Source organism: Capsicum annuum, chromosome 2 (genome assembly GCF_002878395.1).
Source record: "Capsicum annuum cultivar UCD-10X-F1 chromosome 2, UCD10Xv1.1, whole genome shotgun sequence".
NCBI lineage: Eukaryota > Viridiplantae > Streptophyta > Magnoliopsida > Solanales > Solanaceae > Capsicum > Capsicum annuum.
The window spans coordinates 80,976,188-80,997,722 of record NC_061112.1 but is presented as its reverse complement, the minus strand read 5'-3'; the positions used below and the strand labels follow the sequence as shown (position 1 = coordinate 80,997,722).

The 21,535-nt window shown below is 35.8% G+C and overlaps 1 protein-coding gene across 14 annotated transcripts in view; it reads right to left on the bottom strand.

The window, feature by feature from the left end:
- The window catches only part of LOC107858632 (probable prolyl 4-hydroxylase 9), a 39,628-nt gene extending 19,338 nt beyond the window's left edge, over positions 1-20,290 (bottom strand). Inside the window, exons 1-8 of one of the 14 annotated variants that reach the window (XR_007052005.1) lie at positions 20,109-20,276; positions 19,518-19,631; positions 18,386-18,543; positions 17,818-17,915; positions 14,235-14,346; positions 1,691-1,756; positions 1,471-1,590; positions 613-815 (exon numbers count right to left, since the gene is read on the bottom strand). Coding sequence is in view for 11 of the 14 variants with exons in the window: in XM_016703367.2 (XP_016558853.1) it covers positions 729-815; positions 1,471-1,590; positions 1,691-1,756; positions 14,235-14,342; positions 17,813-17,915; positions 18,386-18,543; positions 19,518-19,631; positions 20,109-20,231 (879 nt within the window). In the remaining 3 variants the exon portion in view is untranslated. Of the gene's footprint in view, positions 1-612; positions 1,350-1,470; positions 1,591-1,690; positions 1,757-14,234; positions 14,347-17,812; positions 17,916-18,385; positions 18,544-19,517; positions 19,632-20,108 lie in introns of those variants that run through there. The other 13 variants (XM_016703367.2, XM_016703369.2, XM_047406372.1 and 10 more) reach the window with 13 other exon arrangements.
- Positions 20,291-21,535: the final 1,245 nt, after the last annotated feature.

The window sequence follows — 21,535 nt, the reverse complement described above, 5'->3', positions numbered from 1 at the left end:
TCCGAACATTATATCCCCACGCGATGCAAGGTCCGAAAGCAAGTCTACTTTTCCTGCGCAGAGTTAGGCAGATCGGCTCGGTTCGTCGATTCACCGTGGTGAAGTGGTGAACTTCCATTCTCCGAAAGACTTAGACATTTCATCCGTTCTTATCATACACTAGAATTGAGAGTTCCATTATCATTGTCACTATCATCTGTCAGAGTCGGGAACATGTCCAATCAAGACTGATTTTTGATTCTTTTGTTAGAAGGCTTGTTGGATTACTGTGGACTTGGGTGATGTCAGTCAGTCGTTTTGGCCGATCGGTGGTTACCGACTATAGACATACTCTTCATTCTTTAAATCTTATTTTGTATTATCTTGTTATATGTTAGAAATTCATCCGACCATTGAGGGATATTATGTTGTTTGGTTAGGTGCAAAGGGTTGGTCTCCAATCCCTGATGAACTTGAGATACCCATCACGGTCAGACCCTAATTCGGATCGTGACATACTCACTCTAGAATAGTCCATCGATTAAGCACTCAATAGTCTCGTCTTCCCGCTATTGAGCGGTGGGATGGGGTAACGAAAAGGAAAAGGAAAAAAAAAAAAGTAAAATGAAGAACTGGCAAGGATAAAATAAATTCTTATTATACTAATCTATGTACTCCAAAACTGTTTTCTTCCACTCCGGTTAAATTACCACAACCACCTAAGGAATAACACTATAATGTAGAGGCATTTACTCGTCCTGTTCTATATTCCTGATCCACTTGGTGGCCACCCATTTTTCTCCTCTGATTACTGGACAGCTACCGTGAATTGAGGTCTGCATTAGAATTCAAACAAACATGAATATCAAAATGAAATTATGCATTACATTATGTTGGTCATTTCCTTCTTTGGTAATTCATGGTTTATGATTTACATTTACTGGGCACCTGGAAGTAGTATAAGAACTGACGAGCATGTTCTAATTGCATCAAGTGAACTGCCACATCAGCATTAGAAAATGAAAACAATCATGAAGCAACAACATACTATAATCTCCACCCAGTTTCCACGCTAGTGGTCTGATTGTATAACTTTTCCTCTTTTTCTATAAGAGGGCATCTTCATAAAATCACAATATTATGATTAGTAAACCATGTTTAAGCCACATCATCAATTAGAGCTTAATCTTAAACATGTTTTTGGGCAACTCGGCGGTTTATCAAATAGCTTTTCCTCACACTTAAACCACTCTGCAAGAATCACAACTTTTAATCTGGGATTTATCGTGACAGTCTGACAGATCTCTAATCTAGAAGCAACAGATAGTACGTAGTTTGCCTTGTTGTCCAGCTAACCTATTGCAGATCAGCTGCTTGAAACAAATTTGTTAACCAACATATTACTCCTGTCTATATATTATTGATTCTTATACCCAAAAAAATCACAACGAACAAGAAATTGGTGATAATGAATGCACTAGAATAACTCACCGGATCAATTGTACCATTTAGAAATAGTGAGTAGAATAGAAGTCCATCCCCTCTGTGTGGCTTCACTTTCAAACCTATACACTTGCTGAAATCGTACTTACTATCCATGTTCTGTCCGCTCTGTAGATAAACCATAAAGGACCATTTTACAAGAGAGACAGACAAGAAAGGTAGCGATGGCTAGAAAGACACCGAGAAAGAGAGGAAAACTTGATCTCACCTCAAAAGGGAAGACAGTTTCCCCACCTTCTTCAACATCGGATAGATATAACAAGAAGGATGCAACCTAGATGAGATTAATGAAAGTTTAGTCCAGACAAGTGAAAGCATTCCTTAATATTAATTAACTGCCAGTGATCAAATTCCTGACCAATAATTATGTTAAAGGTTAATAATAACTGCCAGTGAACAAATTCTCAGCCAATGAATATGTCGAGGTTAAAAGCATAGTACAATCCCTGTAAACTTGCTTGGCACATTTATACCTGATGGTTCCAAGGATTGAAATTATCAGAATTTTTCAATGAAGACTAAAGTTGTATATAGAGGAGGTATCCTCATCTTGGTTCTTGCTAAAACTACTGTCAAACTGAAGAGAAAGTAACTAGAGCAGTACTGGAGTACATGATAACAATTGGATTTCTTAGTCAAAAGATAAACAATATTTTCAAACTGAAAAAACCACGTATAGTTTATCAGCTAAAGCAGAAAAGTAAAATGTCATTTTGTTGAATATTATACTACTCCCTCCGTCCCATTTTATGTGGCACCGCTTGACTTGGCACGGTGTTTAAGAAAAAAAAGGAAGAATTTTTTAACTTCTGGCCTTAAAAAAAAAGGGAATCCTTAGATATTTATGTGGTTGTAAATTATTTCATTAAGGTTAAAGGGGAATTTAAAAGTTGAATTGTCTCTAATTATAGGGAGAGGAAGAAGGACCTGCACATGGTGTTTATCGACCTGGAGAAGGCCTAAGACAAAGTCCCCAGGGAGGTGCTTTGGAGATGCTTGGAGGTGAGTGGAGTACCGCTGGCATATATCAGAGCAATCAAGGATATGTATGATGGAGCGAAAACTAAGGTGATGACGGCGGGAGGAGACTCAGAGCATTTCACTGTCCGGACAGGGTTGCATCAGGGATCTACTCTTAGTCCCTTTTTGTTTGCATTGGTGATGGATGTGTTGACGCGGCGTATTCAAGGAGAGGTGCCGTGGTGTATGCTTTTTGCAGATGATGTAGTTCTGATAGATGAGACTCGAGGGGGTATGAGTGACAAATTAGAGGTGTGGAGGCAAACCCTTGAGTCTAAAGGATTCAGGGTGAGCAGAAGCAAGACAAAGTATGTGGAATGCAAGTTTAATGACGTGAGGCGGGAGAATGAGGTAGTAGTGAAGCTGGAATCACAGGAGGTAGGTAAGAGGGAGAGTTTCAAGAATCTCGGGTCCGTGATCCAGAGTAACGGTGAGATTGACGAGGATGTCTCGCACCGTATTGGGGCGGGATGGATGAAGTGGAAGCTCGCGTCGGGGGTGCTGTGTGATAAGAAGGTGCCGCCTAAGCTTAAAGGCAAATTCTACAGGGCGGTAGTCCATCCGGCCATGTTGTATGGAGCGGAGTGTTGGCCAGTTAAGAACTCCCACATCCAAAAAATGAGGGTGGCAGAAATGCGGATGTTGCGCTGGATGTGTGGGCTGACTAGAGGGGATAGAGTTCGAAATGAGACCATCCGGGAGAAGGTTGGTGTGATTCCAGTGGAGTGCAAGATGCGGGAAGCCCGATTGAGATGGTTCGGACACGTGAAGAGGAGGGGCATGGATGCCCCGGTCCGTAGGTGCGAGAGGCTAGCGTTGGATGGTTTTAGGCGGGGTAGGGGTAGGCCGAAGAAGTACTGGGGTGAGGTGATTAGGCGGGACATGGAGCAGTTACAGCTCACCGAGGACATGACCCTAGATAGGAAGGTCTGGAGGACGCGAATTAGGGCAGAGGACTAGGGCCAGTTTGAGTCGCTAGTGTAGGGAATTGCTTGGTGGGGGTTTATTCTTGTTAAGAGTCCGTGTTCCATGTTTTATTATGAATCTGTGTACTTTCCTCTGTTTTATATTACTTATGGGTGCCGTATTTATGTTATGTAATCTTGTGCTGTGCTTTACTATGTGTTAGTGTGGTATCTTGTGTCTTGAGCCGGGGGTCTATCGGAAACAACCTTTCTACTTCTTCAAAGGTAGAGGTATGGACTGCGTACATCTTACCCCCCAGACCCCACTAGGTGGGAATACACTAGGTTTGTTGTTGTTATAGTACCGTGACATTAATTTTGTGACGAACTAAAAAGAAAAGTATGTCACATAAAAGGGGACAAACGGTACACTTAAAATATAGGGAAAAGGGTCAAAATACCCCTCTACTTTACTTAATTGGTTAAGTTTACCCCTATTCATACTAGGGCAGTGTTGCAACAGGTGCTCGCCACGTCGCCAATGGCGAATGGCGAAGTGAGGCCTGGTCGCCTCTTCACGTCGTGGCATTGCGAAAATCAAAAGGCGACGCCTTTGCGAGAAAGGCGAAATGGCGAGGCGAGGCGACAATGACGTCGCCTTTTAATTATTTTTTAAAAAAATTAGGGTTTTAGGTATATAAGCTAATTTTAGGGCTTATTTACCCATTTTGGTTCTACCAACTTACTCATTGGTGACTGCGACTGATACCATTGATCTCACAAGTTCGATTCCGGCGACCGGCGACGTATTCTGGCGACTCCCGCTACTCCGATAAGCAATGATTTCTATTTTTTTTTTCTTCTTCTTAATCCAACGATTGGACTTGTAATTTGGTGCTGTTTTTTTTTTCTTCCTTTTTTTCTCTTCTTCTTCTCTTTTTCTTCCACTGTATTCTGTAACAGTGAACTTGTCTTACAGACTTACACTGTTACTGTAACAGTAACCAGTATGTAAATTTTTTTTTTTAATAACTTATATAGAATTAACATAGTATGATAGTAATATACTAATTAAATGACTTGATCATTAACAGTTATTCCAATTTCAATGGAGTCTCAATCTACTAGTAACAAACAAAGGTACATAGGATGGAATTATGGTACACAAGGACCATCAAAAGATGCGGTGATATGCAATTTTTGTCGACGTACTATTAATGGTGGTATTACTCGATTCAACCAACACTTGATAGGTGAAAATAAAATGTCAAGATATGTCAAACTTGTCCGGCAAACATTAAGGATGAAGTAAAGGCATTTGTTGATAGCAAAGTCGCGACAAATCCAAAGAATCAAAGATATATGCCATCATATAATATTGTTGATGATGATGATATATGAATGAACATGAGGAAATGATGCCTCCCTCCAAATATCAAAAAATGTCTTCGAGTGCTAGTGTATCATCCTCGGCACATCTGACGAAAAGTCCTATTGATAAATTTTATCTACAAAAGCCACAACATAACACTGACTTTGAAAAGGCGGGAATAGGAGGATGAGGAGGAATTAATGCCACAAAATAGATCTTAAGGAAGCGGGCGGTAAATGCTTTCGCGGTATGGATGTGTGATGTAGGCCTCCCATTCAATTGTGTCAATTATGATTCATTTACTAACTTCTTAGAAGCGGTAAGACAACATTGCCCGGGAATGGAGCCACCTACCTATCATGAAGTTAGAGTTACTCAATTAAAGAAGGAAGTGAAGAAAGTTGATGAACTTGTTAAGAAGCATAAGGTTTAATGGCAAAAGTATGGTTGTTCCATTATGATGGATAAATGGACAACTCGTAATGGAAAAATGATATTAATATTTTGGTCAATTGTCCGATAGGGAGCAATTTTCTTGATTCTATTGATGCTAGCAATGAGTCCACCACTGGCGCTAAGATGTTCAGCTTGCTTGAGAAGCAATTGAGGATATTGGACTGGAAAATGTTGTACAAGTTGTAATTGATAATGCCAGTGAGAATGTAAAAGCAGGGGAGCTTATGAGGGTTGTGTATCCACATATCTACTGGACTCCATGTGCTGTCCATTGCATCATTTTGATGTTGCAAGACATATTCAAGATTAATCCATATGCCTCAGGTAATACTTAACACCTCTTTTTTTTAAGTTATTACTAAAGTCTGACTATTTATTAAGCTAATAGTTGATATAATGTCTTTTACAGTTTTTAAGAAGGCCACAAAGGTGGTTGGTTTCTTACATAAGTCAAAGGCCGTTGTTGTTGAACTTGATGAGAAAATTCACCAATGAGAAAAATTAGGTAAAACCAGCCAAGACAAGATTCGCAACGGCCTTTTTGACTTTGGAGGCTATGTACAAACAAAGGAAGAACTTAAGAAGCTTGATCATCTCCAATGAATGGAGTTCTAGTAACAAGTTTTGGGGAAAGAAGTTTCGACCATTCTTTATTCTGCATACTTTTGGAATGATGTAGTCAAAGCTCTTAAAGTTTGCGGTCCTTTGGTCTCGTTCCATCGCTTGGTGGATGGGGAAAAAAGACCCCCAATGGGCAATAGGCTATATGCTTGAAGCAATGGATAAGGCGAAGGAAACTATTCAACTGGGGTTTGATGGAGTTTCGAGGCATTATGAGAAAGTCCTCGAAATAATTGATTCAAGGTGGACTGACCAACTCAAGCGACCTTTGCACTCCACCTGGTATGTTTTGAATTCGGGATTGTACTTTAAATCGACTATGAGTGAAGAGAAAATTGCTAAAGTGTGGGAGAGTTACTACACTTGTATTGAGACGATGGTCCCCGATCTTTCCACACAAGATTTACTACTTGCTGGGCTTGCTAAGTACAAGAGTGTGGATGGATTGTTTGGTTCTAGTCAAGCTGTTAGAGCCAAAGACACAAGGTCACCGGGTTAGTGAATTGGTTTAGTTATCTTTATTATAGCTTTAGTGCTTTACTTAAGTTATTGACTTTTTTATACGTGTTAACCTTCAATTTTTTTCTATAGTTGAGTGGTGGTCTCTATTTGGCAACGGAACTCCAAATTTGCAAAGGTTTGCCATAAGAATTCTGAGTTTAACTTATAGTGCATCTGGATGTGAGCGAAACTGGAGTGTCTTTGAACATGTGAGAATGAGTTATTATATTCAACTTTCTATCATCTATATTGAAGCAATTATTATTAGAATCTAATTAGTAACTACTTTATTATGTACAGATTCATTCCAAGAAGAGAAATAGGCTTGAGCTATCGCGTCTCAATGATCTAGTGTACGTTAAGTACAATAGAACATTGGCACGTCGCTATGATATTCACGGTACCATTGATCCTATTATATTGGAAAATATTAAAGATGCTAATGAATGGTCACTTATTGGCCCCGAAGATCAAGAAGATAAACTAGTGTACGAGGAAGGTAATCTTAATTGGGGTACTGTTGATATGGCAACTAGAGTTGATGATGATAATGTCTATGGTCTTAGGAGAAAGTCAAGGTCAAGGTCACTTGACAAGGGAAAAGCGATAAGTTCAAGCCAGACTCCGGCCCTAGTTGATGAAGAATTAGAAGAGAAAGAAGATGAGGGGCAATATAATGAAATACATATTGGAATTGAAGATTATGCAAATCTTGAAGAAGAATAAACTTCAAAGTTTTAGTATTGCTTGTTTTATGGATATTGGATTGTTGGATCATTCAAGTTCTAGACTTTTAGTATCTATCTACTATCTATTTTTAATTCTTAACTTGAAATATTTTCTAATATATTAGTGTTATTGAAATTTTGATCATTTATATATTATTTTAATTTTTTTGTATTAATTGTCACCTTACATTCAAAAGACGATCGCCTCGCCGCATGGCGAGTCAAGGCCTTGTCGCCTTTCGCTGTCCAAAACGCTGCTATAGGGTCAAATATACCCCTTCCGTCATACTATGGGGTCAAATATACCTCTCCCGTTAAGAAATTTAATAAATATACCCTTCTATTTAACGGTTTCCACCGTGGGCTTTTAAAATCTGATGTAGCCTAACATTTAATGAGGTGGATGTCATGTGGCATGCCACCTCACCACCAAATATTTATTTTCTTATCCTGTTTCATTACAAATTTTATGCTTTTTTTTTCTTTTTTGAAATGTGAAATAAAATAAATATTTATATGGAATCTTAAATTATTTAGCTAAATATCATTTGGTTATCTTGCGTAACAAATGTTAGGTCCAAGGTTTCACCAGCTAATTTTGATGATAACAAACCAATACAAGTTAATAAAAGAACATTTACTTGTGGTAAATTTATTTTTAGTACACGTTTATTTGATGAAGAAAGATTTGGTAAAGATCCAAACAAACATGGAAAAGAAGACATTAGGGAAGAAAAAGATTTGTCCAAATCAAGAAGATGGATGTGTTAACATTCAAATCAAGATCCAAGAAATTTAGAAAAAAGAATCCCTTTTCAAATACTCAAAAAGGAAGAAGCATCTCACAAGATTTACCAAAGAAAAGAACAATTGCTAGAAGATTACTACCAGGAAGAAAGAGATAATAAAAAAAAAATCAAGAGGCATTCCAGGAAAGGAGGAAGATTTGCTGCATTAAATGAATTGCTTAAATCATAGGACTGCCTCATCTCTCTTCCATGTATATATTGTACTTAGTTAGATTTTCCTTTTAGTCTTTACTTATTCTTGAAAATTGAATATCCTTATTAATTTTCTTAAGAAGAAAAATTCTTTTGGGTTGCCTTCTAGCTTCCAACGGCTACTAGTAGTCCAATTACTACTATATAAAGCATTGGAAGTCAAAGGAAGAGATACACTTGTCTCAACCTTCTTTACTTCTTTGCTCTACTTTATTCAAACATTGTATTCATTTACGGTTTACTGTGTACTTAAAAAGAGAGGAGAAAAACACAATTGGTGAGGCATTGTATAAAAATATGAAAGAAAAGAATAGAGTGTGAGTCCAAGCCAAAAAGCTGGACTCAATCCTACTTTGATATTTTATGCAAAAGAACTAGTAGAATCCCTAGCAACCCAAGGGGACTGGAGTAAGACCTATTAGAGGTCCCAACCAATATAAAATATCCGGTGTTAATTACTTTCAGCAATTCAATTTCTGAAGTTTTCATTACTGCACTCATCAGTCGACTGACTGATGTAGAAATTCGACTGTGTGGTCGAAAAAGAGTAATTCACCACTCCTCTTACTGCTTTCAATTGGTATCAGAGCTTAGTCTCACGTCTTTACTTTTGCTTAACAGCAAGTGAGTAAAGATTCATGGCAGGGCATCAAGTTACTGAAGCCATATTCCAAGAGGGACTCTCAATAAGCCGACCGCCCTACTTCAACAGTCTATACTATAGTCAGTGAAAGGCAAGAATGAAGATCTACTTCAACAGTCTTCTCACTGCCATAGGTGATGTATGTATATCTGACTGTTGAATTAATCTTAATTAAACTGCTAAGCTTATTCTGGTACTAGACAACAGTATATAGCTTTGAGTCGACTATTGCGTCATGCAATTATATTGAGCAATTTTGAATAACTTGAATATATACATATATCTTTTACTTCTGAAACTATACCATGTCATAAGTTTTAGAACAAGCAAGTATGCAATTTTTATTGATATCATACATATTTAATTTATGTTTTTGTCTTGAACGGATGATGTGCCATATTCTTTCTATTGATAAGCATGCTAACGTTTCATTCAAGCTAAAGCATGGTATTACTCAAGGCCTTATATGAACATATTGATAATCTTGAAGGCAAAAGGTATGTATTTTTACTATTGATAATTATTCATAAGTTCCGTGAGGTATAGTTTTTGATTTATCTAAAGAACTCTTCATATGAGATTTGAAAAGGAAGAAAGTATCCATTGATCTTTTTTTTCATTCTTTTGGTTGTAAATGTCCACCGTCAAGGTAAAGATAGTTTTGACAAGTTTTACGCAATATTTTATAATCCTTATTACTTATAATTCTTATTTCTTTCACACATTTAGTTACAAAGACCTTAATGTTTGTTTCTTTTAGACTAATATTTTTTTTCAAGCAATATGAGCATAAAGATGAAGACTGTATTTTGAAAAACAAGCACTAATTTGATACGGATACATACGTGCAAGCGAAATCTGAAAGAAGTAATGAGTATAAACGAAAGAACTCTGCAATGCAAGAATTGTTAAATGTAAATGAACAACATATCACAATGGATCTCATCATCAATGAGTTGCAATTATCAATATTCAGATGCACCTGATGGAAATGGTAAGGTTGTCAAAACTAAGGGTAAAGTTATAGCCCAATGTTTCACTACAAGAAGGTTTGTTTACATGCATTGAGACTTTCATTGAGATATTTCCTTTCATGAGCATTTTATAAAACTTTTAAATTGTTTTACGTGTCAAAATTATTTTTTAAATAGGTTATAACTATATAATATTTTTTTAAAACATTTTTTGAATTTTTTTTGTACTCATAAGATCAATTCTTATGATTTAAGACCATCCTAAGAGAACAGTAAGAAAAGTTGATTTCTCTTTGTTTGAAAAATAATTTTTTTAAAAAGCATGTCTGTGATTTTATAATTGCCCATATTATTTATCATGCAGTACTAACAAGGAGTTGTACCAAGATTTTTTTAAGTTTTTATAAGGTATTCGAACTCCAGATGATTACGAAAGGAGAATTGACATTCCTCTTCAAGTTCTAATATTGCAAAGATAAATTAAAAGTCTCTTTATCAAAGTCAAGTACTCAAAGGGAATACTCAAAGAGCTTTTGTATGAAAATTTCATTGTACATGAATATTCCGGTAAGCTCATTTATTTCTCTTGCAAAGAAAAAAATTGGTGATTATATCAATAAATAGACGTCACGTGGGATACTCTCAAACTCAAACATTGCAAAAGATAAAGTGGACAAGCATAGATCATATTTATGTGTACCATGAAAAATGTGCCTGAGGACAATGAATATACCCATGCCAATATTTTCACTTTTTAAAAAAAAAAAATTGATATGTACTGATGGGTGATCTTGTATCCTTTTTACTAGTAAGAAAGTTTTTCTTCCTTTCTAAACTGCTATATGTGTATCATTTGTGAACATGCAAGTCTGACAGATATTTCTGAAGGGTGATAGTCATAATTTTTTTTAAATGGATTCAAAATATCTTGCGGTAGTTATTATTTGTGTGAATGATATGATATTTTTGTGATGCTTGACAACCACACACCTTATAGTTGACTCGATATATTCCTCCACGTTTTTACACTAAAAATGTTTCTCAAATAATTTTTGATTGATTATCTTTTAGCTAACGTGTGTATTTGTCCAACTGGAGATTTTATCTTATCAACTTGAAGTGCTAAAAATGCCTTTTCATACTTCATTCTCAGTTATAAAGTTTGATTCTCCATTTAAAAATATATACTCGTTATGTGCTAATTATACAAATGTTGAAACCTAATTAGCCAATACTTTTATTATCAGTTTTCACCCCTTTTTATGATGTCAAAGGGGGAGAAGTTCTTTCCTGTACAAAATGTTTGTTTGTTAGTATCGTAAGATAGGAAATGAAAAGAAAAGGAAAGAAGGCAAGAAGTGAGGGGAGCATTTTTGTCAATGCCCCAACAATCAAAGGAACATATAGTCAGGGGAGTTCACATCCTTCATATTTAGTCTTTTATTAAAATTGAAAGTTTTGTACTCAATGATTTGCCATCATCAAAAAAGGGGAGATTGTTAGGTTCAAGGTTTCACCTGCTAATTTTGATGATAACAAATCAATACAATTTAATGAAAGAACATTTACTTGTGGTAAATTTATTTTTGGTACGGGTTTATTTGATGAAGAAAGATTTGGTAAAATTTAAACAAACATGGAAAAGAAGATATTATGGAAGAAAAAGTTTTGTCCAAATCAAGAACAAGAATATGGATGTGTTTACATTCAAATCAAGATGCAAGAAATTTACGAAAAAGAATCCCTGTTCAAGTACTCAAAAAAAAAAAAGCATCTCACAAGATTTACCAAAGGAAAGAAAGATTGCTGGAAGATTACTACAAGGAAGAAAGAGATATTCAAAAAAAAATCAAGAGGCATTCCAGGAAAGGAGGAGATTTGCTGCAGTAAATGAATTGCTTAAATCATGGGATTGTCGCATCTCTCTTCCATGTATATATTGTACTTAGTCAGATTTTCCTTTTAAGGTGTGTTTGGTATGATGGAAAATATTTTCCATGGAAAATGTTTTCCTAGAAAAAGTTTTCTGGAAAATAAGTTGGTTTTCTACTTCTTTTCTCATGTTTGGTGGGAGAGTGAAATATTTTATGGTGTTTGGTTGGTGAATAGAAAATATTTTTTAGAAAAATATTTTCTAGTGTTTGATTGGTGAGTAAAAAAATATTTTTTAGAAAATACTACTATCTGTTAACTAGTATATCAGTGCCTCTAGCAACTCAACAATTTGTAAGAACTAATTTAAGCATAAGCAAATAATATCAATATTGAATACTAAAATATTACAATCACTAAATTTAATCAACTACTAATTAGCAAATATAGGAGACATTTTTCAACATTTTGTTAGGACAATCTCAAGATATTATAATCAATAAAAATACAACGGAACGACAAGTTTATTCATGAAAAAATGAAATATGCAATTAGTAAAAGTAACATAGGTAAGTCTTCCTCTATGAATATGGAAATAACAATACATTCAACAAACATTGGAAAAGAAAAAAATCGGGCTTCACTATTTTTTATTTCAAACAGTGAAAAATTGAAGCAAAGCACAGTGAAAAATATTTTCAAGTAATGTGAATTTTTCCCTTGGGGTGGGAAAGAGGGATGGGGGTGGGGGCATAAGTCACATTTGTCATTTTCCAGAAAATGACTTCCCTTGGCCCATGAGGGAAGTCATTTTCACTCAAATAGAGGAAAATGAGTTATGAAAAACATTTTCCCAACATTTAACTACAACCAAACAAGTTAAAATAAGAAAACATTTTTCATCATACCAAATACACCCTTAGTCTTTACTTATTCTTGGCCTAAGAAGAAAAAAAAATTCGGTTGCCTTCTAGCTTCTAACAAGTAGTAGTAATTTAATATTGGAAGTCACAGAAAGAGATATACATTTGTCTCAACCTTCTCTAGTTCTTTGCTCTACTTTATCCAAGCATTGTATTCTCTTAAGGTTTACTGTGTACTTAAAAAGAGAGAAGAAAAACATTTAGTTGGTGAGGCATTGTATCAAAATATGAAAAAAAAAAATAGAGTGTGCATCCAAGCCAAAAAATTGGACTCAATCCTGTACTTTGATATTATTTGCAAAAGAACTAGTAGAATCCCTTGCAACCCAAGAAGACTGAAGTAAGACCTATTAGAGGTCCCAACCAGTATAAAATATCCGGTGTTAATTACTTTCAGCAGTTTAATTTCGGAAGTTTTCATTATTGCACTCATCAGAAAACCGACTGTGTGGTCGAAAAAGAGTAATTCACCCCCTTCCTTACTGCTTTCAATAAATAATTGATTTGTTCATTGAAAAGGAAAAGGAAAAAATTTGAAATATTTGCCTCTGCTCATCGAAACAAAATAAGTTTATCTACTCCCACTCCCAAACTATTTCATGCCTCATTTGTATCTCTCTTTTTGGATCTAAGATCGCCGAACAAGGATGGTCGTTGGGCTTGGATGAAACCGCCAGCACAAATATTTGTTGTTTGTTTCAATTTCAAAAAGGGCAAAAAAAGAAAAAAGAATAAAATACGTAATGAAAAAAAAATATTAGAAAAATAAATATTTGGTGGTGAGGTGTGCATGTCATGTGGCATCCACCTCACTCAAATGTTAGGCCACATCAAATTTTAAAAGGGCATAGTGGACAACCGTTAGAAGAGTATTTTTATTTTTATTAAATTTCTTAATGGAAGAGGTATATTGATCCTATAGTATGATGGAAGAGGTATATTCGATCCTATAGTATGACTAGGGGTAAACTTAACCAATTAATGAAAGTAAAGGGGTATTTTTTACCCTTTTCCCTAAAATAATCTCTATTAATATCTAAAGGAAAAGGACAGTCTAGTTCACTAAAGCTCCTGCTATGCGCGAGGTATGGAGAAAGGTCGTACCACAAGGACAAGGGTCTATTGTACGCAATCTTACCCTACATTGCTGCAAGAGATTGTTTCTACAGCTTGAACCTGTGACCTCTTGGTCACATGGTAGCAACTTTACCAGTTACACCAAAGCTCCCTTTCAATTTCTTTTAATATCTTCTCACAAAATACACTAGAAAGAAGATCAATGACAATAAAAATCTCACAAAGATCTGCCCCCATCCGGCAAAAGTAGCATCTTATTTTCAATTTTGTCATCTGACATTAACATGCTAATAAATTTCAGTAAAGTACACAGAAGGACCATCTCTGCGGTTTGAGGCAAAGCGAATAACGTGCCATATTAATAATGTGGAGTTGGTGCAACCAAACTCTGCTTATTAACGACATAGAACCCAATACCGATACTTAAATCAAACACATCAAAGTTCCCTATTCTAATTATGTTATCCTGGGGAGAGGAGGATGTTTATGAGCAACATGGAATCATGGATAAGCACAACATCCTCATGAACAGATAACCAAACACTATAGTATTACACCATCCATGATGTTGTTTTGTGTAACATTTCAATTGAGCTACAAGAGAAATAGCGAGTCAACTAGAAAAACTAGCACCACTGCCAAATTTAGTTCATACATACCCTTTGGCTCTTCTGAGGGCCATATTGAGCAGGATCGAAAGCATCATAATGTGACTGGTACCTTTGACCAATTTCATACCGCAAAATATTAAACGCCTGAAACATGTACTGGCTTTTTCACCAAAGAGTAAAGGTCAAATTATTCAGCTTAAATAAAAATAGTGACCAGAGGAATGTAACACTTAGCAATTAGCAATTTAGCATTGCCCTGAAGCAGACAATAATTCAAAATCAGTAAGGAGCGATAAAGATAAAATTGAGATGCAAAACACACCAATTTTTATTAGCGTACAATCAGAGACGGATCCAGGATTTGGAGTCTCCGGGTGCCAAGTAGACCCATCGATTAATAACATGTTCGGCCGAGATTTTGGGAGGCCAAAAGTGCTTATTCTAAAAAGCTGATGTGTTCGGCCAAATTTTTATGATAAAATAAGTGTCTCTGGAGAGTAGAAGAAGCGCGCCACGTAATCTAGGGCGAGCATTCCAGAAGAAGCTATTTTTTCCAAAAGCTAAAAAAAAAATCCTAAAAAGCGCTTTTCTGGAAGGCACTTTTGTAAAAAAAAGAATACACTAGAAAGCATTTTAGAAGAATGTGTCCAAACACTAATTACTATTCAAAAGTGTAAAAAAAACAAAAAAGAGAGACCCAAGAACGACGATGATGAGGGTTTTTTCAATGGATGAGAGCAAACTGATATGTTTTTTAAACTTCTACTTTTTTTTAAACTTTATATTCATACAAATACAGTAACTAATAATAAATTTAAAAAAGTCAAAGACTAATAAACTAAATTAGTCAATAATAATTGTTAGATGACCTCCCTGTTGACGCAGCAAGTCAAAATTACACAATAACAAAGAAAAAAAAGAGTTGGCATCAAGCGGGAGTCAATCCTGGGCACTTGGTGTGAAACCATCGACCTTCACCACTGGCACAATGGGCTATGTTTGAACACTGGGTGCCACATTTATTATTTATACATATCTATATATACAAATATGTATATGCAGATATTTGGCAAGGGAGCACGAATGCCCCAATGCGGAGGTGTGATTGGTTGGCTAGGGATGGTTTCAAGCTTGGTAGAGGTAGATCGAAGAAATATTGGAGGGAGGCGATTAGACATGACATGGAGCAGCTCCAACTTACCGAGGACATGACCCTAGATAAGAAGTTGTGGGGGAGGCGGATTAGGGTAGAAGGTTAGTCAAAGTTTAGGGTATGGTATATTTTGGTGTGTTACTTGGAGTATCTTGTTTATGGTATTATTGAGTTTGCTAATCCCTATTATATCTTATTCTTTCACTATTGTTACTATTACTGTTCCTTATCTTAGATTGTTCTATTTTGAGCTGGGGGTTTCTCGGAAACAGCCTCTCTATCTCACATTTGAGGTAGTGGTATGGATGCGTACACTTGCCCTCCCCAGACCCACTTGGTGGGAATATACTGGGTATGTTGTTGTTGTTGTTGTTGTGTATATACAAACCTATAAATACATAGGGTTTCGATCGAAGCTTATGGGTGGTGTGGCACCCTGACAGGCCTTAATAGATCCGCCCTGCCTACAATGATCAAGTTAACAGATTGATTAAATGTCAATTGACATATGTATCAGGAACAAACATGTGTTTTATGTATGGTTACATAGTAACACAAAATCCACTAAAGAAATCGACCGAAAACCAGCTCAAAACCTCCCTACCAGGCAGTTTCAGATGCTAATCAAAATGCAGATTTGCCTCACTAAAGATTAAGGCATTCAACAAAGATGCTCAATTGTCTCTTAGAACTGCAAACTTGAGCCATTCCCTTGTGGTTTTGTCCTATGAAAAAAAATCTCTTGCGTGAAGAGATTCATCGAAACCATTATGAGATCTATGATCTTGCTGAACTACTCCATTTAATACTAAAGACATGCCTAATAACATTGAGGGAAGAAAATAGCTCTACCAATTTGAGCAACCATGAGTTGCCATTTCCATAAATTAAATGAGCTAACCCACATATGTACTCCAAATTAAAAAAATTCCAGTAGAGATATACATTCACATTCTGCACTTACAGCAACAACAGAATTTGAGTAAATTTTCTTCAGAGATTTACACGTCACTATGAGGTGAATACCAACAAAGAAGATGCCATCATCTCCTCTTCATTATGATTGTTTAAAATATATTTTTCATCATAACACATGCACACTTGTTCAGGAACAACCGAACAAGTGCTTACGAGAACCATTGTCCCAGTACACTAGACCGAGAGAAAATGAAAAATGAAGAAAACAGAATCCAATTAGTTATGGATATGGGGAAAAAGAAACACAGACCATAAAATGTGACCAAACATCACGTACTCAATATCATATCTCTAGCATCTTAGCTAATGGCCTCAAAACACCTGCCAAATTCGGTGAACTGTCATCTGAGTTTTATTGCATTACTATTCTGAATTCTTTTATTACTTCATCCTAGTCTGTAACTTAATATGACTTCTCAGATTAACATGGCAAATAATTTTCTCAGTGAGAAGTACTGATCTTAATATATAAAGACTATAATACACCTTATCAAAATGAAAAATGAGGTTCACTTGTTCTTTTAAGTTCTTCAGTAGTTACTCACTAGATAAAAGGGTGTGGAAGGCACGGATAAGGGTAGAAGGCTAGTGTGAGTGTGTGGGTTGTAGCATGCAGTTAGGAGAGATCTTGTGTAGCCGAGGAAGTAACCCTAGGACTGTGTACATAGGTGGGTGCCCTTTTTCTTATGTCTTACTTCCTATTTGTCTTATTTCGCGTCGCCAGTATTTTCTCATATTTCGTATTTCTACGATTACTATTTTTATCATTTCTTATTCTGATTCTCTTTTATGTCACCCATCCCCCCCCCCCCCTCCCGCCTTATTTACTATTCTTTATCTTGAGACGGAGGTCTATCGGAAACAACCTCTCTACTTCTTCGGAGGTATGGACTGCGTACATCTTACCCTCCCCAGACCCCACTTCGTGGGAATACACTGGGTTTTTTGTTGTTGTTGTAGTAGTTACAACTAGATAAAATTAGATTAAATAACTTCAAAAGCTACATTGGACCCATTTCTTTTAAATTCTCAAAGCTATCAGAAATTAACATTTTAATCTATTTCTTGGTATATTCTCTTTAAAGTACTAAAAACGTTGAGTCCACATGATCTATTCTATGCCAATTAAACTAGATGAGAATGGGAAGCTTATACTATAATATTATTAATATATCCAACTAGTTTCAAAATGACCATCTTTTTTTTTCCAAATACTAGCACTACACAAATAATGTCAACTAAACTAGGATAGGCGGAGTAACGACAGTTTTTCCAGTGCAATTGGGCAAGATTTATATTTGTTCATGCACAAACGGCTTCATTGTAAAGGAAATAAAAAACGGGTGCGGTAGTGATTTGGTTGGGGCGTTGAGGGGGGATTATGCCGCTTTTGAGATATGTAATATCTAAGCCATGGAAGCAAAACCGAAGACTACATATGGTGAGATGAGCTTAATGCATTTTTTTTTAAGATATAAATGTTGATGAACTTTACCTCACCATGTGTCTTGGGGATCATTGTCGCTTTTGCAATTTTCTCCTCGATAAGATCCAAGACTCCAGTTTTGTCTTCTGATGCACTGATAAATGTGCCAGAACTGAAGAAATTGACTAGATAATGTAACTCTCATACACAATCTTTAGTTTCTTGTAAAATATCTAACACATGAAGCGAAAAGTTCTATCATATTCTTATATTTAGAAGCAATTCACAAGAAATAAGGGAAAAGTCATTCAGACTTTAAAAAGAACAAAACACATGGTTTGAAAATCATGAATTCGCTTTGGCTTCCAAAACAAGATGATATATGCACACACCATATGTTCAGTGACCTAGTTTAGCAGAAATGGAACGGAAAAGCCGTGTTTGAATTGATTATCATTAGATCTTCTGAATTTTTCAAATAATTTTTGGATAAATATATCTACTTAATAAGAAACTGGGCACTTTGAAATTGAGACAATGTAAGGACTAAATAAAGTCGTGGAGTGTTCATGTTCAACATTGATAGAAAGGCACATGACACAAACTAATTGACAAAGATGAGGGTTTTGGAGTAGTATATACCTTGTTCTAATTCCATTGGTGGTCTCTTCTGTTTCTCCTTTTCGAAGAGCCAAGGATGACGGTTCCAAGTTTGCCTTTGCTATCTTAATTATGCTCTGGCATTGTTCTATAGATGCAAAATTGGGAAAGTATAATGCACGTGGGTACCAGCTCAAAACCTACCCAAAGAATGTAAATATATTTACAGGGAAGCCCAATATAAATGAATTAATAATAGTTAAGACATAAGAACCTCATAGAGTTGTAAGTATACAATGATATACAATGACTTAAATACTTACAAGTGTAACAGCATATATTTAAGTTACAAAGCAAGTTAACATGGTAATTTGCTGGCTATTACAAAAATGTGAACTAAGTACAGACTGGATGCTACCGCTTCATTAGAACGGCAGAAAATGGGAGCAGTCCCCCGCCCAAAAAGAGGGTGCATAGAAATTTGATCTTGGGATCGTGCTCTTTATTAGTATAATTGATTATACTTCAGCTATGATAGACTGCACATCTTTGAATCAGAGGTAACTATCTCAAACCTTGTTACGGGTAGCTTATCAAACTGTGTATCATTGGACAAGGTAACTCCTTGATCAAATCCAATGAAAAGTGGAAATTTAGGAGGATATATATCAAAACAATATTGAGCTGCTCGTCTATTTAAACATTTCCTAGATGCTTCAGAATTCATAATTCACTAGCAAATAACTTTGCAATACATAAAAAGAAAGGTTGGGTTTTCACTTGACAAGACAACCTCTGAAATCTTGCCGGGTATTTATCTCATAGCCTATCTTTACATTAGCATAAGAGTAAGACCAGATTTTTCACAAATTCTGCGCCCCCCCTCAATGATTAAACAAATGCAGTTTAAAACTTGAAAGATACTATAATGCCAGTTTGAACATTTTTCATTACTCCGTAGCCGCTACTTACTTCAACCATTTTTGTCTAGATTGAGCTCAAAGGTTAGGGGACAATATTCAAAGAAACATCTTCATACACAAAAATTTCTTTCCGCAATCAATTGAAAACTGAATACACAGCAGAATAACCGGACATTTATGTTCACCCTGCTCAGAATCGATAACTGAAGTTCAAAACAAGGAGAGTTGACAGTTTTACAACTGAAACACACCTGAAAGGGGATGGAAGTGAGGGAATTGTCTCCTGTCTCACCAGTGGGCAAGGGATCAAAGTCTTTCTCCAAATCAACAGATGCTAGCACCCTCGGCCTTACATTAGGTGCATCCTGCCATACCGAAAAAGTTCAATCAGCACATACATACAAACAGAACAGATCCAGATTTAAAAATAAATGAGCACCACTGCAACCACTAACTTATTAATACTACTACTACTTTGTGACAGTAATTACAGACATGGCACAAATTAAATTTACTTTTACCAAAAGCAATATTGTCCAATTGTACCTATTGACCAAATAATGTATCTATTCGTTGAACCAAAAAGCATGTCAATAAGTACTCCCTCTGTCCCAAAGTATGTTACACATTTCAAATTTCAAAGACAAACATTTTAAATTTGACTGTGTATTGGGGCACAGAATCTTCAAATTTTTTGAAACAAAATTTATACATTTAAAAACCGCACTATAAGTGATTAACAATTCAAAATAATTAAAAGATAATGAAAAAATTACGATCAAGGATAAAATAAACTTGCTTGAACCTCAAAATCTACAAGGTGATGTGAAAATAGAAAGGACCTGTTGAGAGAAGAGAGAAGAAGCGAAGAATCCGAGTAGGAAGAAAAAGAGACATAAGAGAAATATGGAAGGTAACCCTAGGTTCCACAATCCTCCAGTGACTGATTTCCCTCTGCTTTTCATTTTCAAGGGAATAAGTTGTAGAGCCTAAGGCCTCATGTGTTTGTTTGCCCGGTTCAGACATTTGTCTTTTTGTTAAGATTTTAAATCTTAAAGTCTTAAACATTCACATCTAAAATTAAGTCTTAGGTTTGAAGGAATATTCTAGTATTTGAATAATATTTATCACTCTATTCATAATCAACAGTTACCATCACTAACTATTTCTGTCACCATCACCATTGTCAACCAATACCCACCACCACCACCAATCACCTCCACCATCACAACCAGCATCGACAAAAAATACTGCTACTAACTACAATTGTCAACCGCTATGTTATGATCCCAAATCAAATCATAACAAAATTGCAGTAACCAAACAACCAACACAGTATTTTTTGAGAAATTTTCTGTTTATATCGAAAAATAGGAAAATGAAACTTAAAATAACAAGGAAATCCTATCAATAAAGAGAAAACAAATTTATAGTGAACTCCATGAATGAGTCGATCTGCAGGGGAAGAAGATGAGAAGACAAAGTTAGATTTAGATGGGGATAGAAAGGAATTGGAAGGGAAAAGAAGAACAATTGATTTACCAATTTCAGTTATGCCCTTCTTTCTTCTATGAAGTGTGTATATAACCACCTTGCCACGTGGCATCATCACGACCCTTGCGATTCTTTTAAACTTGAGTAATCTCGACCCTTTATTCTTAATCTCGCGCGTTTCTATTTGCTTTCTATTCCCAACTTCGAATCCAAACAACTAATATTTGATCGACTATTATTGAGATCATAACATACCCTCCTCCTTCAAATGATCCTTGTCCTCAAGGATCAAAATTAATACCTAAATTTTTTTAAGCCATTTCAAAATGCAAAACTGAGGCGACCAGGATCAAAAGGACATTGCAAACATTGTTCTCCAAAATGAGCACACCTAAGTTGATTATCTCTGAATATATCTTGTAGCAAGGAGGATCGACTATATGTGTGTCCCTGGTAAAAACTTTTTCCCATTCTGTAATGGCTATATCAGCAGGAAAGTACGTCTTTTGTTGACACGAATGTACCCCTTTGTTCAACTCTATAATCACTTGGTGTAAAAACATTAAAGCCTTTCTAGAATAATGCAAGCGACAAATGGTTTTCATGAATTCGCTCCCTTTCTTCATGCCAATCAATACACTACCCGGATCAAAAGTGAGTCGCGAATCAATTGCCACTTTGCTAACCCTTGCAGCTCCCACCCCTTAGACTAGTAGAACTTGTGATGTTCGACAGAAAAATATGTAGTCCAACTGCAACCCGAATTGTTGTAACC